Source organism: Epinephelus fuscoguttatus, linkage group LG8, assembly GCF_011397635.1.
Source record: "Epinephelus fuscoguttatus linkage group LG8, E.fuscoguttatus.final_Chr_v1".
NCBI classification, from domain to species: domain Eukaryota; kingdom Metazoa; phylum Chordata; class Actinopteri; order Perciformes; family Serranidae; genus Epinephelus; species Epinephelus fuscoguttatus.
Genome location: NC_064759.1, coordinates 42,871,829 through 42,890,535, shown reverse-complemented (window position 1 = coordinate 42,890,535; position 18,707 = coordinate 42,871,829). Strand labels below are relative to the sequence as shown.

Here is an 18,707-nt window from a genome sequence, read left to right as displayed (position 1 = left end):
TCCTTGATGTCTTTCTACCATGATTAGTGTGTATGACTATGTACATTTGAGGTAGAAACACAACCAATCAGACAGTGCCAAGACAAACTGGTAATAGGAGTCATATTGCTATTTTCAATCAGTATGGCAGAGTGTTCTCATGCAACGTTCAATGAGGTCTGACACATCATTTAAACTAATAGAGGGATCCTCGCCTCCGGCTTGCAATTACAAACGTCATCTGTTTGTGTGTGTATATGTGTGTGCGTGTGTGTGTGTTTCAGTATGTTGAATGCTGCCATCTCTGACTCACACTTTTAATCCTATAACCAGTTGCTAATTACTTGGATCCTTGTACTGTTTGGAGGATAATAAAGTTGTGAGTTGGATATAAAGAGGGAACAGTTTTCCTCAGAAATGAAAGAGCCAGACATGATTTCATCTTTGAAACAGGTGATGGGTGGATAGATGGAAGCCATTATAAACACTGAGGACGTTGAAGTACACGTCACTTTGCCAGTTTGGCTTCTTCTCCAGCAAAACATTTCTAATGAGGCTTTAAATATCATTATTTATGTTAACTTGATCAACATTCCAGTCAAAGCCATAGTTTTTACATTCTGATGTGATATTTTATAAATGACTTGGTCACATCATGGATATATGAAAGTTGCTTTTTTGATCAGTGTTGTGAGCTCTCTTTGCATCCTTCAAAATAGAATGAACCTCTGATGCCTGAACCTGCGGCGCAACTGACTTTAACCAACCAACATGTAAAGATGGATTTATAGTTGTGCATCAGCTTTACGCGGAGCCTTCACTGTCGCCTCCACACGAAGCCTATGCTGTGGTGAGCAAATTAGCCTAGCGACTAGCCAAGATTTTCTCTAAGCCAGGATAAATCACACACAGGATTTAAAATGTGGTTACTTAAGTGTCTTCATAATGTATTGTTTCTTGTCTGTGAAATAAAAGTAAATAAAAGATTGAAACCATTGAATTGAATTGAAGGATTGAAAGAAGAAATGAAACCATTTCCACTGAGGAAATGGTTTCAGCTTAAATTGCTCTGCATCAATAAGACGTTACTATAGTAGCTCCTCAACTGGCCTTGTGGTGCTTTAATTTCTCATTAAGTCAGTCATGAAGTGTATAAAACTGAATGGTAAACAAAAGCCTTACACGGATTTACACTATCAGTAAAACAAAAGCATTTCTCTTGGCACATTTTGGACAGATTCTTCAATTAAAACATCAGCATTTAGAGCTGCGAGACAATTTCAACAGGTTTCTGACACAAATTAAAGCAATCAACCCCCAGTCCAACTTATCATTTAGAAGCATACATATACATGTATAAATACATACAATGTTGGGCAAGCTACTAAAAAACTGTAGCAAGCTAAGATACAAAAAAATGGCAAAAGTCCCTTGCTACTTGCAAAAAAATACATTTTCTTTTCTTTTTTTTTTTTTTTAATTTTATTGCTTTATGTCTAATCAGCGTTATCTCTGTGATCAGAAAAACTGTCAGCCAAACAAATAGGCTGGCAAAAAAGTTAAACTGTTTATTATAAACTAACAAAGTTAAATTAAAACTTTATTTTTTCTTTGAAGATTTTGTGACATTTGAACATGTCCTCCAATAACATGACATCATCAGTAGGCCTATTGCTCTCTCTCTCTCAATTCAATTCAATTCAAATTCGCTTTATTGACATGAAAGTTATAATAACAATATTGTCAAAGCACTTAGAGAATTAATAACATAAAATAAAATAAGTGTAAAAATAGTATAACAACAATAATAGTAATAGTATTAGTAGTAAAAGTAGTAGTAAATAATAGTAATAATAAGTAATAATCTCTCTCTCTCTCTCTCGCTCTCTCCTCTTCCTACTTAATGCATTTCTCTGTCGTGGCCTCTTTCAGTAGGCTTTCTGGTTCTGTTAGTAATTCATAAACACATTTCCTAAATATATTTGTCACTCAATAAAACTATAATAATTAAAAGACAGTAATATAAACAATAACAAATACCAGACCTAAATGAAAATGTTTCTTTTTTTGGGACATTAGAACATGAACATGCAAATAACACGTGACATCAGTATGCCACACTCTCTCTCCTCTCTTCCTTCTTAATACTGTTCCGTCTCTCTGGCTCTTTTCTTGGCCCTTGTTGTGTCTATTTCTCTGGTGTCCACTGCAAATCCACTAAATATATACAGTTTATGGGCCAGACACGTGAGAGAAGTGTCAAAAAGTCCACTGTAGACAATCAAAAGCAGCGTAGGGCACATCTTGCCAAGGCAAGCCAATAGCATAAGCTGCAAGTGGAATAAACTGAAGGATTAGTATGTGATGTCATACAGAAGTACTTCCCTAGTCCACATGCCTCAGTGTGGCGCTGGTGTCAGTCACATTTTTGTCCTCAGTTTTATTATCCTTACTTTAATCTAGACCACTGCAGAAAAAACAGTCCACTGTACTTCCAAGCTTTTTCTAGGAAAAACAGCTTGTAACTTTTGTGGATGCTAGTTAGTCACTACTTGTAGTGATGCTACTTCTAAATACTGCATACATATTTGTTAGAGTTTATTAATATACAATATTTGTTAACAATCACAACCCTTTCCATCCTCTTATAAAGATATTTCACATGATTACATCTTTATTTTACTATATTCTCATCAACACCAGCCTTTACTTCTGGTCTTACCACGGAAGGAGTTATAGTTGTTGACAGATCTACCTCACTGTGTAGTAATAATAATAATGATAATGATAATAATAATGATGATGATAATAAAAACAAAGAAATGCAGCTTAGATGAACTGTTATATAATCTGTTTGTGTAGATTATTTGTAGTTTACACTAAATATTTGCTGTTGGTTATACTACAGTTCATCTCTGCACAGTACATAGTACAAAAAAGGCCTTGTAAGTTGAAGCTGAAATTGTGTTTGCATTATGTATGGGTTAGATCTCACTTAATTAATCCTATCCTGTCAAATTTTAAATATGTTTACCTTCTTTTTCTATGGAGTTTTTACTCTTGTAAATGTATGCTATATAAATAACCTGCCTTCATCTGGGCTGGTATCATATTGTGGTGGAGTGTTGAGGAATCCTACCACAAGGAGGCTGGTTACACTGACTAACAGTGAGTATCATGCTCACTATTTACTTGCTATGGTAACAGCACTGCTTTTACTGCCCACACTGCTTCATGAACATAGCTCATATCCTTCCAGTTCTCTATCCTCTCCTTATAACATCTCTCTGTTGCTGTTTTTGTCTCTCCATCTTTCTCATCCCATCTCAGTGTTCTCTGCCCTGGGTACAACTCTGTCTTTTTCCTTTACACTGCTGTCTTGTTTCCGTCCTTTTCATGCATCTTAGAGTTGGTCTGCTTGAGTCATTTCTCTATAAAGAGTCTGCTGTGTGACTGAATGACTGATGGACTCACTGACAGCAGGCCAAGATTCCACAGTTAAGGAGGAACTGTAAAAAATAAGAATAACAAAGCAGATCTTGGATCATGCACAGAGCCATTTTTTCCTTTACTGTTCCATTTCTATCTTCCACCCCTCTTCCTCTTAGTCAGCTGCATCGAGAATTCATTCTAATGTATTTTCCCAGTTTCTTATTTTTATCTCTTGTTCTTCATCAAAATAGAAACACCCCCGACATCAAAAATCCCCACTTTGTGTCATGAGGAAGATTTCATTCGTCATGAGGGATATCAAAATATCTTTAAAGTACTTGCAAGAGATCATGCGACATCTGTGAAAAAAGGCAACTTGTACAAGTAAAGGAATCCATGTCAGAAATAAATTAGTTCTACTGTTATCGCATTCCTCACATAGCATGCCTTCAAGAATGTAAAATGGACTAACAAGAGCAAAGCTGTAAATACAGCACTCAGACAAACAGAATGTTACTATGATAAGGCAGTATTTACTATCAATGCCTCTCTTCCCCTAACTAGTTCACAAGCTCAAAAACACGTGTTAGTGACACTGCTGAAAGGCAACGTTAGTCTGCTCCAAATCATCTTTGCAGGATCTTAATAAGAAACAAGCGCTGTGTGACAGAGGCTCACTCTCTCACAGTCAGAGCACATGGATCCAATCTACATCAAAATACTCACTAACAGACAATAATGCTGATTGGCTGCAACAGACATGATTTTGTAGAGTCACTCAGAGTAGATGCAACCTGCCTCCTTGGTGAGGATTAAAAGTTAGTTCTCTTGTTTTGTCCCTACTTTTCGTTGGCAAACAAAAGACAAAAAAAAGTGCATTATCACCATTTATAGTCTTTCCATCCAATGCGTTCAGACTACACAACATTTTTGTTTTTTTCTGACAGTCACTATGTCCGATTAGGTGATTGTGAAGTCATAAAATCTTGCTGTGACTTGGCCGACAGACATGACAGACTACAAGTTGGTCCACGACCAGTCATCCTTGGTCATCAGGTTATTCTTGTCCTTCCTATCCTATCATTATTACTATTATTTTAGTCACTGTGGCTGCTCATGTCCAAGCTGAAATGTTATTGTAGTAACATAATGTGCCATCAAATGGGAGAAGCTACATTTCAGGTATCGCATATACCAACTATGCAAGTCACTGAATCCTTCACAACAAGCTCCTGCAAATGTTTCCCAAGTCTTTTTAGAAAATGAAGGGTTTCTCTCAACCCAAATTATAAGGGGCTTTTAATTTTAAATGGATGCAGCAACTATTGAGTTTGAAATGACGGCGCCATGCATTAACTTTTTTCAAGGCAATTGGAAGCGGATTAAAAGGAAAAAATAGTAGAACACAGAAGGAATAATGAATAATGGCATGTTTCTAATGTGGTCTGTTTCAATCAAAGCTAGTTCTCTCTGCAGTTGTGGTATTCACTATTTGTGAATTTTATTCCTTTATACTGTATCTTTCTCCATTATGAAGAATTAATATTCTTTGCTAGCTTGATGCTAATGGCAGTACTCACCAGGCTACTAAAGCCTGTTTCATGCCAGCTTTTTTCCCTTTTTTCTCTGTGTGGTAACATCCCTAAAAGGAAATATCAAATAGTTGTCCATGGCAGTAGATTGCTCTGTGTTTCTATGGGTCAAAGTGAAGGCTGTGACGAGAGAAGTCGAGAATGACAAAAAGAAAAAAAAAAACATGCTAGACTTTCTGTTGGGATGTCGTGAGGCAGGGGCGGCACGGTGGTGTGGTGGTTAGCACTCTCGCCTCCCAGCAAGAGGGTTGCCGGTTCGATCCCGGGCGTGGGAGCCCTTCTGTGCGGAGTTTGCATGTTCTCCCCGTGTCAGCGTGGGCTCTCTCCGGCTTCCTCCCACAGTCCAAAGACATGCAGATTGGGGACTAGGCTAATTGATAACTCTAAATTGTCCGTAGGTGTGAATGTGAGTGTGAATGGTTGTCTGTCTCTATGTGTCAGCCCTGCGATAGTCTGGCGACCTGTCCTGGGTGTACCCTGCCTCTCGCCCGTTGTCATGGGAACCGCTACGGGTCAGCTGGGATAGGCTCCAGCCCCCCCGCGACCCTCAAGAGGATGAAGCGGTTAGAATGAATGAATGTCGTGAAGCATCCCCAAATGTCAACGGATTATCATGAATGACACTCCTTGTAGTTCATGATCCGAGCTGACACCATATGTGGCTGGGTCAGGCTATCAGGCTATCGGGCTAATATTGTGTACTCTGAACCTGGCAGTAAAGCCTGAAATATCAGAAAAGGAGTTTTATCTTGAGCTGAGGGGGAGAATTCTGTGTATGGAAACAGACTTAGTAAATAAATAAATAATGACATGCATGCCCCTATTGGCTGATAGGGGCTGTGGATGGCTGAAAAGGTCACTTACACAAACAAAGCTGCATTAATTGTATTTTTGGCAACTTGGGGGCAGTGCAACAAGCTGTCAACACTTCACTGTCATGGAGCAAACAGTTTCCTATTAACCACTGAGAGCATAAACAGACCAACATTCATTTGGAGTTGTTGTTGAAATATCAGTCTCTTTAGCAGCTAAATGCTCCACTATGTTCACCAGTTTATAGCTATCTGTGTCTCTCTGCTGTTTGGTGCTGGGCAGGTAGTGTACAGTGGGGTTTTGACAGTTTTTTTTTACTGACAGCTGTGTAAGAGTGATGAGGCACAACTGGTTATCCCACTTTCAGCAGCTTTCATAAAGAGCTGCCATTTTATCACCTCACCAGTGACAACATAGTACACAATCACATGAGATGAACCTCTGACAGGCTTCCACTGAGGTGTCTATCAAACCCAACAAGCCCTGTTAGTGTTGGCAGCTGCTGGATCACAATATTCACTCCCTAATGATGAAATTTGTAGCGCATGAGAATCCATAAGTGTGACTCTCAAGCAAAAAAACACATACACAAACACTATTACAGGCACGTCATAAGAATGTAATGCTGGGGGAGAACAATGTGAGGCATTTGTAGAGGAATAAGCCATGGCAGTGGTCCAATAAACAAACAAGGACTTCCTGCTGCATATGTCCTCAATGGGAGGAAGGAACCACAACCCTTACCCTAGGGCTCTCTCTCGCTCTCTCTCTGTCTATGTGTGTGTGTGTGTGTGTGTGTGTGTGTGTGTGTGTTTCAGTGAGAGATGCAGATTGACAAACACAAAGATAGATAATGATTTACACAAATTACTCTACACATCCCAGATAGAGATACTGAACTCGCCAAATTGAGCATGGTGGGTTCAGGTCTTTAGTTCCCATGGCTTCCCTGTTACAGTACGTCTTTGTACTGTTATTATGCAGAGTAGTGTTTTCTCAGTCTTACTGATCACTGTAGGGATCAATAACGGGAAGATCAGAGTGCAGCATCAGCTACAGAGCAGCCGTCAGCTGGAATACAGTTTCATTAAATGTTTTAACAGAAGACTGCCTTCTTATTTACTGTGCAAATCCAAGTCATATAACAGTTAATTTACTGTCCATGTGATCACTGCATGTAAGTGAAACCATGCTAGTAATTTGCAGCACAAGCCTACCAAATAATTGTAACACACACATTCTTTTAATGTTATGAAAAGAAGAAAATTTGATGGCTGCATTTGTGAGACTCAGACCTAAAGCAAGTTGGGCAAGAGAGGGAGGATCTCAAATAAAAGAAAATGCCAATTATGAAGGTGTGGTTTAGGGAGGGTGCCCCTTTTGATGCATTAGTGTTATAGCTTATGTGTGCAGTTTCCTCTTTAAGTTAGTAATGAAAAGCTGTTTGCGTGTAAATTTATTGTATTTGTAATTTCCATCCATCTATCCATTTTCATCCCCTGGTCGCGGGGACAGCAGGTGGAGCAAAATACCCCAGACCTCCCTCTTCCCAGCGACACTTTCCAGCTCCTCCTGGGGGACCCTGAGGCGTTCCCAGGCCAGATGAGATATATAATCCCTCCAGCGTGTTCTGGATCTGCCCCGGGTCCTCCTAACAGTGGGACGTGCCCGGAACACCTCCAATGGGACACGCCCAGGGGGCATCCAAATCAGATGCCCAGACCACCTCAACTAACTCCTTTCGTTGCAAAGGAGCAGCAGCTCTACTCCAAGCTCCCTCCATATGTCTGAGCTCCTTACCATATGTCTAAGGCTGATCCAAGCCATCATTTGGCTAATAACACCAAAACTGTTTTCATGGCTAAATACATGTACATTGAAGTGAGATTTTTTTTTTTGAGAGAACAGAGCATTTTAAGTCTGTGTTCTGAAACCCCAGAGTCTTGCCAAGGGTGGATGTTTTCCAATCCAAGGCTTGAAAACAGCTTGTTCAGTTGAAGAATAGTCTGTCTCAACAACTGACCACCCTCCAGCCTTTGTGGTAGGCTTATGTACAGCAAAAAAGTTACAGTTTAGTCAGGGCATGATGAAGAGGGTTTTAAACTGCTTCAGTGATTCTGTAACATAGGAAGAGATTAAATTTGCTGCCCCGCAGCAGCAGACTCAGTCTACCTTGCTGTCATTCACTACAGATGTGCTCTGTGTCTATGAGGCCTGGTCACCATGTGCTGGAGATGTTTCTGATTGGAGTTAAACACAGACAGGAAACCATATGTCTGAGCTCTCAAGCAGGGCTGGTCTACATACACACACACACACACACACACACACACACACACACACACACACACACACACACACACACAGGCTGACACCCAGTTTTTCTTCTCAGCAGTGTGAGAGGCAGCAGCCAAACACACAGCGCAGTACACACTCAGCTGCATTTCTGTGACCACACTGAGGATTCCCCGACCATTCTTTATGTGTGATGCAAACACCACATTTCCACTTCCTGTTTGTGATGACGGTGCACTATGCAGTCATTTCACGACACAGTAGCTGTCACAGTGAGACATAAACAACCAACAACAACTTCTGAAACACATGTGAACAACTTTATATACCAATGGTTGGAGAGAAAATGTAGAGAAGGAGGAAGGGGAAGGAGTAAGAAGAGGACAGCAGATGGAGGAGTAATGGTTTACTGATAAATAGAAGAATACAGCAGCACTAAAAGACTGGTTAAAAAAGAGGAAATGTAAAGTAAGGAACACTAAATGCAAGCACTTAGTTACTTATTTAGTTTAGTTGAAGTATGAGGAATGGGTGGAGATTTGTTGCTCTGCTAAGCAAAATGTGAGACTTGGCTGCCCACAAACTGTGCAGCTGTCTGAACAGATAACCTGCTGATTAGTTAGTCAACCACACACAGTATGCTAAATCAGATGTGTAACAATGTCAAAATGATGTGCTCTTCTTTTGCCAAGCTTTAATGTAATTTATTAGTTGGAAGTGGGTGCAGTTAGTACCAATTGTCTGTTTCTTCTTGTGCATGCAGTGACATCAAATACAGTCAGAGCAGCTGTAAACAGACAAAGGATAAGGCTGGCATATTGTCAATAAATCCCATGACAAGGCAAAAACCACCAGTAAATGTATCCATAACCAGTAGTACTCTGCTTATCAGAGCCTGATTTGCCCTCTTCTTCTGTACCATCAAACTCCATTGTTGTTAACACACACACATCAGTGAACCACACTGTTGCACTGGGTGACATGTTCCATCATTACATCAACACAAACACTGCAGTTTATTAGTGACCAGGCAGTCCCACTTAAGAGGAAATTTAACTTCTCATGCACGAAAATAAACCAAACTTGGCACATAGATCCAGTCCCATGCTAAAACTCCTCAACAGGACTCTTGGCCCCCAGTGGGAATTGGGGGCCAACAGTCCTGATGGTGACAGCAGCTGTTTAAAGTTCAGAACTGTGAAAATTCATACCAAAACACCTGTATAGCCTATGGCTTTGCAGCTTTCACCAAACTGTAGGCCCAACTGTGAAGACACTTTTGTTAACTCAAACCGAGTGCACATTATGAAGGCCATCACTCCGTTTATCAAAAACTGTAAAACTAATTAAAGCTTCTCAACCATTTTTTGCTCAATTCACACCAAACTTGCTCCCCCCGCATCTTCAGACTGTCTTACACAAACGCATGGGACACATTGATTGAAAACTGAGCCCACAGTGCATCAAAATGTGTCACTGTAAACAGCACTGTAAACAGCTGCTGCAAATTCTCACTCAATAAAGCTCCAATGTTCATGAAAAAAAAGTTGACAATATTTTGCTGTCAGGGTAGATAAAGTGCGTTAGATTTCAAAACTGTATATGAAAAACTGAATTTTGTAAGCATTTTGAATTCTGCCATCATGTAGCCTGTAGCACTCAATGGAAAAAGAGCATCTTTAAGCATCATTTTTTCACTTACGGATCAATCTTTGTAAAAATATATTCCACATGTTTTCTATGTTGTCCAGATGAAGTATGCAAATTCTCATAATTTTGTCTTGATAGCTACATTTTTGACACTAGTTTGAAATCTGCCTGTAAATACATGTACAGCTGTTATGCTGTACCCTGGTGGTTGGCTGTATCATAGTGTGAAGTCACCTCTAAATTCTATGCCTGTGAGGTATCTTAACTTGATAACAACTTGCCATTGGTGCTGTGAGGCTGTGAGTCCAAGTCCCGGATGGAACAGATTAAACATGCTTTTGCCTCCTCAGACCTGCTGTGTGGGGTATAAACATATGATTTTTGGCCCACAAAGTTCTACTGATGGATCCTCATTGATTTGTTATTTGTCTTCCTTCTCTTCTTTCTTTTCCTCTTCCTTATCCTCCCCTTCTTCTTCTTTTCTTATTATTCTTCTTCCTCCACTTCTCCATAGGTACGTTTAGCTTAGCTATTAGGCTTTACACAGTTTGTTTATCCATAGGGGTTTCCCAGCACAGATAGCTCAACTGGATCACAATTAGTCACGGGAGTGAGGGGGTTGTCAGTTGAAGTCCTGAATGATGCTAATGTCATATAGTTTTGACATAAACCATGTATGTCTTTACATGCAGTACACATGTGTTATTCTCACCTATGTGTATTTGACTATTTCTGCATACTGGGGTCTCCAATTTATGTAATCTTTGGATTACATAAATTGGACATTACAAGCTCTGTTTTTGGTCTCCACCAACTCCTGGTGGAAATATTTGGCTATTTAGCTGCTAAATGCTGCATGTTCACCAGACAGTTGCTAACTTTTTTATGTGCTGTTTAATGCTGGACGGGTAGTGTACAGTGAATATATCAAATAAAGTTCAGAATTGAAAAGAGCTCCCTGTTGTTGCTGGAACTGATGAGAGCAGTGAGACTTAACCCACAATGGAACCAAAACAATGAGCTGGGAGATGCTAAATGCTCAGTAGAGCTGATGGCAACTGCAGAAATAATTTTCTGAGTTCATCACTAAAAGTGATCCCTTTCACATTAAACATAGGCCTTTAATCTATGGATGAAATAAATATACTGATAAGTGCAGCTTTGACCTGGGGGGTGTTAGTTTCATGTACTCACTGGGGGAGAAAAACAGTTTGTCGTTACACTCCTCTTCATCAGTACAGGAGCAGAAGTGAGCCATCCCACTTGTTGTGTTCTTCTCCTTCATCACACAGGTGGAGCTGTTGTAGTCATCCAACATAACACCATAGAGCAGCTTGGATGGGTCATGACACAGAGTTTCAATGGAGAAGCCTGTCTCATTCTTCCTCCTACAGACAGACAGACAGACAGACAGAACCGAGATGCAGTTATTAAAACTGTATACATTAACATCCATTTAGTTATCTTGTTAAATCCAATCTAAAAGATGAAGGCATTGTTCCACTGTCTAATACCTACCAGATAGAGACACAGACCTCGTTGCTGTCCATACAGATGGAGGTGATGGAGCAGTTGGACATGCAGGTCCCTGTACCACTACAGGAGGAAAGCTCCAGATCACAGAACTTACAAAGTTGACTCATTGGGTAAAAAGGCGGCATACCTGCAGAGGACCACAAAAGTATCCATTAGGTTGGCTTAATGTTTCAGACAAGTTCTGTCATAGTGAAAATACAGCAATTCTTAACGCCAATTCTCTGACAGTGCAAAACTCTTGCTTTGTTTGAAGCAGAAAAATGTTGATTGGTTGATGAATAAATTATGCAACAAATGGTGACAGAAATATATTTAACTTCATTTTGATTTGATTTCGCTTTATTGTCAGAAATATGTTTTCCAAAATTTGTTTTGTATTCAAAACATACACAGTTTCACATTGATACAAAAGTACAAAACACAACACTTAACCAAACAAACAAAACATACTACAAACATGTATCACAGCAGACATTATTAAAAAGAACTTCATTTAAAAGCCTAGTCCCAATTAGTCCCTTTTACTAGCCCGGTGTGGCTACACATTTTGTGGTTCAGCGGTTCGGCTATAAAGTCTACAACTACTTTGAGCAAGTGAGGATCAAGCATGTCAGGACCTGCAGATTTGTTTGGATCTAGTTGCTTTGATACTATAAACCCCCTATTACATTTCCAAATGAAGTTTTTATTGTTTACCAGAACTTCTTATGCTAATTTGAGTTCGTGGTAATTTCTGAAAGATAGATTTCAGATTTTGCCTTTTTGAGGAGAAGGATAAAAAGATTTGGAACTGTCTAAAGATCAGCTAATCAGCCTGAGATTTAGATTGCCTGGGCTAAGGCCAGGCATCCCTTTCTTTTAGAAAAAAGTGTGAAAATGGTCAAATGCCCTGATGAAGGCCTGTATGGCTGAAATGCGTAGGCGTTTCTAAATGACTTTGTAAGCCCATTTAATAAAGGCTTTTTATAAATGTCCCTCTGAGTGCCTCAGATTCTTCCTTTTGAAAATCCCTTCCTTTTAGCAGACTGGACAGCTGTGGGGAAAACAAAGAATTGTTACGGCCTTTCACTCTAAATTTGCGGCATTGAGCATTTTTATTCATAATTTTAGTAAAAGCATCATGAAAGCTATGGAAGCAAATTGTGACTAATATTTAAATTAAAATGTATTTGCAGAAATGCTTTTTCATTTTAAGATTGTGGCTGCATTATTTGATCCATAAATAAAATAAATCATCAATCATCCTATTTGCATTTTAATTTTCTTCAAGACTGCTCATTCTTTTACTTAATTAAAATGAAAAAGAAAAAGTCATTTGAGATTTAATTTTCCAAATATGCCCCAGCAAATAGATACCAAAATTCAATTTGAAATGTAAAATTTGAAAATTAAAATGCATTTGCAGAAATGCTTTTTAATTTTAGGAATGTGGCTGCATTATTTCACTCATAAATAAAATGAATAATCAATCAACCTATCTGCATTTGCATTTTCTTCTTCAAGACTGCACATTTTATGCCATAATCAAAAAGAAAACAAAGAGGACATTGCTATTTGCTATTTTCGTGGTCTGCCCTGCAAAACAGTGCCCATAATTCGTAATAATCGTAATTGCTGACCGTGCTACCCATCTAATACAGTAGGGGGTGGTGTGCACATTTGATAAATGGATGCATCACACATCATGGCACTCCCTGAGATTGTGCTTTCTAAACATCGTAATTTCCCAAAACTGAATAAATACCACACATTGCAACCCCAAACTGCTTTGCTAGCTCAATCATGTTGTAACTAAGATATCTGCTGGAAAAAAATTTTTTTCATGGACTGTTCATTGAGGATACGGAGTTAATACGTCTGCTGACTTGACAGTCATTTAAGCTAGTAGCAGCTTATACTTGTACTTATAGCTTATACTTTGTAGACATCGTGATTTCCGAAAACTGAATAAATACCACACAGTCCAGCAACTTTTCCGGGGGAAACCCTGTGATATTGACACGTTAAATAATTTTCATACATACAAAGCTGCCTAATATAATTTAGATCTGCCCTGTAAAAGTGTGTGTTTAGTGCACTGAATGAGTGTTTGGTGTGAGGAGGACCTTACAAGTGAGCGCATTGTGTTTTCTTATGACAAGCAGTTTTTGTGCGTATGCATGGGTCAGAGCTTCTGTGGAAGATTGCACATTTTGGGCTCTAGTTTCGCAGACCGGGCGACCGCTCTTTAAGTTTGTGATTTATAAATCCCAAAATTTGCGTAGAAAGTGGTGTATGCCACCTTCTGTGCGTACACCACATTTATAAATGAGGCCCTTCGGACTTGAATCAGTCTGTCTTGTCTGGTATCCAAGTTATACTCAATGATATTCATTGTTTTGAAGTTTTGTGCAATTTGTTCAACAAGTCATTGAAAATTCCTGCTGCAAATACCTAAAGAGACAGATTTACTGTGGTTCAGATCATACTGTAAATAACGTACTGTACATCACACAGTAGGTTGGAACCACAGGAAAACATCAGCTGCCTGATTGTAACCAGGTCAGGACTATAAAAAACTCTCAACATAGACAGCCACAACCAGGGAAACACCTCCACTAGGCTGCACTGTGGGTGACTATATCAATCAACTACTTCAAATGTGCTGGATGGGGCCTAAGGAAACCATTGAGCTATACAAAAATAGGCCACAACCACACTCAACCACTAACACAGACAACCACAGCTGAATCAATAGGCAGCCTGTGCCAAGCTACAGCAATTTCTCACATCAACCACTTTAGATACATAACCCAAAAACCCCACGGAATCTTTTAATGTGCCTCCAAAAAGACTTTGCAAAAGGATTTCCTAAAAGAAGCAATACATTAGGTTCCATCTTTTTAAAAGTCATTCATGCATTAGAAACAGGTTGTTTTTATGTTATCTGATCAGTTGTCAGTGCTCTAGATTGTCTGGACTTAACAAATCTGTCACCTGGGAAGTCAAACCAATCTGACAAATAATTCACAAGGTCTGCTAAAGCATATCTAACATGGTTTGTAAACATAAGCACAGACTTAAAAGTGGTAATGACCTTGTTTCTCATTTACTGGATGTTCTTTTTATGTTTAACAGATTATAGCTAATGTCATCATTCCATTCCTCAGACTCATATTAGAGGAATAATTAGCCCTGAGGTACAGTTAGATTGTATATCATTACCCCAGCTGGTTGGAAGGTGTATGTGGTGCAGTATGTTGCCTGGGCTGGTAGTGTAATCAGTATAATCTTATCTCTGTCATTCTCCTCAGCATGACTTCAGCTGCATATGCCTCTGTGATCTCCCTCTGCTCTGTGACCTGTTCAGACCTGCCTCTCTGACTCCGAACCCCCCTGACTGATTGCCAAGGCTATGTAAGAAACCCGAGTAAGCCATGTTAGCCTGTGTTAGGCTGAAGGTCTCACAGCTTTCATATGCCTTTTTATGCATTTTGGCGTCTAGAAAGGAAGGTTTCTCCTTGTGGACTTTATGTTCAAATTAGGCGGACCTACAGAGTGGGATAGAAGCTCTGTATAGTATACAGGAGTTGTGGTGCAGAAGGGTGGTATTAGAGTTGAGGTGGGAGATCTGAGTTTAAGCCTCTGTGTCACCTAGTGTCTGCCCTGGTGCAGCTTCACTGAACAGTACACTGAATTCCTTTCTGCTCTGTGCCATGTTTATCAGCTTTTCCTGTGTTTTTGGTTGAAATGAACAGCAGTGACTGGTTCTGGTTCAAGTCCTGTTGATGCCCAGGCCTGCAGCTGTTGCACAAGCTCCTTTAGCTTGATGCAATGATTCAATGAGAGTTTAATTCTGAAAAGTGAACTAGTTGCAACAATTTGAACCCTTTGTGATTTGACCTCCTGGGTGAAAGTCAGTGGTTGTTGGACCCAGCCACCACCCCCCCTGCCCGCCCTACTCAGACTTCCATTGCCTTAACTTCCATTGTTGTCCCACTGCATTTCCCCTTGATACTGTAGGGGGCCACAAAACAACAGCGATCAGCCTTGTATCAAGGATGCCTTTTTTTTGTAGTGTCTCACGCGGGAAGTCACTGACCAAGCACCAGATTTTGGTCACTTTGGAGTGACACCGGGTTGAATTGTGTCAAACTCTGCACAGACAAAATTCTGCACAGTGACGAGCAAACATCTGAGTGAAGGAACAAGAAGAAAAGCACATTTATGAGAGTAGGGAGTCTTAAGATAAATATTTCAGTAATAGAAGCCTTCCTGTATTGGAGGATTAGTAATTGATGAATTTATACCAGCATTAACAGCACTGTGATCGATCAAATAGACTAATACATTATCAACATCAACTTGATACGTACATCAATATCAAATCCTAGTTATTTAGGTGGCTTATAGGACATGTAGCCACTTTACCATGATAAAGGGGCCCCTTTCTTGCAAACAACAACAACATCCCTTACACATCTGAAATCCAAGACCTAGACAAAATAACTGCATGCGGTGCAGTCTGTGCTATCACTAAATCACTTGACATGGCAGCGAGTCTGCAGAGCCAAGCTGTGAAACCCGACCAGAGGAGGTTTGACTTGGATGAATTCTTATTTCCCTCCCTTGTGTTGTCAAACCCTACACAATCCCTTTAAGACTACACTGCTACAGTCTATGTTTATATGGGTTGATGTGTGTGTTTGTGTGCATTAAGCACAGTTAATATATTTTGAAGACGCATTCCATCACACAGTCTAGTTTGAGGCAGGACAGAGAATGAAAAGCAGAGCATGAACACCCACACACAACCTCATAGAAAAACAAAAGCTGCTGATTTAGTGCTGCAAAGTGCCGCAGAGACTGAATGAATGTGAATGAGTAACAGGGGTAGAGTTACACCGTGCAGCCAGTGAGCTCAGTCTTTATTGTACTGTTGTGCAATACTGATTACACATTAAGAGCCCATTAACTGTCTGATGTTGATAAAGCTTGGTTTTCACTCTTTACCGCTGTTTATTTACAGGGTTTTGGCACACATGTTTTTTAAAGGAATAGTTCAACATATTTAGGCGCTAAACTTTTTTTTTCACTTTCAAGAATAAGATAAAATGAGAAATAGAAATCTACTCTCTCCAACACCTTTAAAGTTCATTCATGAACTTTAGAGTGATCAACAGCCAGGCACAGGGACTGTCCAATGTCTCAAATAATTAAAAAAAAAAAAAAAGTTTGTTTTTTCCACCTGTGCGTCTACAGATTTTCAACGCACCACAGATATTTGTATATGAATAGGTAGAGGACAGTGTGTTCAGGGATATATACATGGCTCCCAGGTTGCCATATGCTGACGCTTTGTCCTCCTTAACTTGTGATATTGATCCCAAAGACACCCTTCAGTGTCTCGATGAGATGCGCCAGGCTTTCAGCTAACTCAAATATGAACCCATCCACAGCAATAATGGACACTAAGAGCAACTCACGTACTATAAAGAGCGAGATGGTCCATGTGGAGTGGGAAGGTGAATGGGTCAAACAAACACGGATTTTAGGTAAGTCCTGTGGTGACATTTGTTCCATGACAAAAATGAGACAATGACAAGCTAAATATACTGTAGAACTCGATAATAAAACCGACAATGTATATTTTTAGTGACGAGACGTGTCGAAAATGTCAGTGGTGGACTGTCGAACACTGCAAGCCGGGAATGGCCGTCCTTGTAATTATTTTCAAATGCCACGAGTGACACGTTGGCAAATTCCAGTAAATAGTCTGTGCCAGGATGTGTTGCTAACCAGCAAAAACACTCACACCAGAGCAGCATCAGCTGTTGGTGTGAGTTGTGATCTCTAATTTAGCAGACCATAAATATAGAGATGTTGAGCTTTTCAAATGATGATCAGTAAGTGTGTGCTCGTAAATCACCCCTTAAACCTGTCAAAAACTGATGAATTTACCTAACTGGATTAGTTTAAAGATAAAAAAAAAGAAACATATACTAAAACAAGACTAAAACTATGAAGAATAAAAAGGACTAAAATCTAAATAACTAATAAGCACCAAACCTAAGACTAAATCTAAATCTAAAATAGCTGTCAAAATTAACACTGACTCACACAATGTAATTCATGTTAGGGACTTATTTAAAACCATTAAAGTACACATTCTAAGAATTATAATGAGGTGATCATCACAGACAATAGACTTAATTGTGGAAAAGAAGTGTCACACACTCTGGCTCCTACGCAATTATTTAAATAAAAGATATTCATATGGAGCCATATGGAGTGTACGACACTTGTTTTCTACAATTACAGACTTATTTTCACCCAAAACATGCCTAAGCCTAACCAAGTGTTTTTATTGCCTGAACCTAACCACTACTGTCTGAAAACAGTAGCCATGTGTTACAATTTGTTTCACCCAGAAGACAGCTGTTGTCACATACAGATGCTAAAGGATGCCTTGTGCGTCGGTATGAAAAGCTGAGGGGGTGTGACAAAGCATCGGTATTTGACTTGGGAATGAGAAAAGATTGGCTTTTTTATATGATTAACTACTATCATTCAAAAAAAAAAAAAAAAATTAGCAGATTCAAGTGAAGGTACATTTTGATTTGACCGAGTTATGAATTAGAGAAGGAGGGACATGAATTTGCATCAAATGGTTCAAAGGGTAAATGAAGACAAAAGGAAAACTCCAGTCAGTAAATAGGGATTTACCTTCCTTTCTGGACTTTTGATAAAATAACAGTGCTGTTGAACTTATACAGTTAAAAGTTGCAGCTTTATGCCCTTTACTTTGAAGTTCCAGCAGATTGTGCTGGTGCAGAGAGTTAAAGGGCAGCTCTGCATGAAGGTCTGTAGTTGTATATGAGTCACTGTTCCAGCTGTTAAAGCACTCTAACTTTCTTTTTTATTACAGCTGCACTTTTTCCTGCTGCTAGTCCATGTGTGGGAGTTATAGTATGAAAACACAAGTGACCTCAGTGTGTCACAGGAAAGTGGAGAGGGAGTGTGTGGACTATCATTAACCATGCTCTTGATGGCTCCTGAAGGGGCTGTAATTGAAATGAGAGATTTAATTGTGTTCCTGTAAGTTCAGGACAGAAATCGTGCTACTGTGGCCGGCTTCAGTCTGCCTGTCAAACCAATAAATATTCTTGATAAATACCTATGTTTCACTTGAAAGCAGAGGAGAAAATTAAAAGAAATGTCTACATACAGATCAATGCAACATAAAGCTTTCTTGAAATGACAAAGAAAATTCTGCACGTGACTAAAACTTGTAGGGTATATATTTTGTAGCTATTGTTCCTACAGCAATATGATTCAGAATATTCAAGAGTGATATAAATGATGTAGCATTCACAATATTCATTTCTATGTACCGTTGAACAATTTTTTTTTTTTTTTTTTTTTTTAAAA

The 18,707-nt window shown here is 39.3% G+C and overlaps 1 protein-coding gene across 2 annotated transcripts in view; it reads right to left on the bottom strand.

Moving 5' to 3' along the window:
- LOC125892854 (TGF-beta receptor type-2-like) overlaps nt 1-18,707 on the bottom strand; it is a 62,173-nt gene that overhangs the window by 24,756 nt on the left and 18,710 nt on the right. Inside the window, exons 2-3 of one of the 2 annotated variants that reach the window (XM_049583167.1) lie at nt 11,280-11,424; nt 10,956-11,149 (exon numbers count right to left, since the gene is read on the bottom strand). In XM_049583167.1, the coding sequence (XP_049439124.1) occupies nt 10,956-11,149; nt 11,280-11,424 (339 nt within the window). Of the gene's footprint in view, nt 1-10,955; nt 11,150-11,279; nt 11,425-18,707 lie in introns of those variants that run through there. The other variant, XM_049583168.1, reaches the window with a different exon arrangement.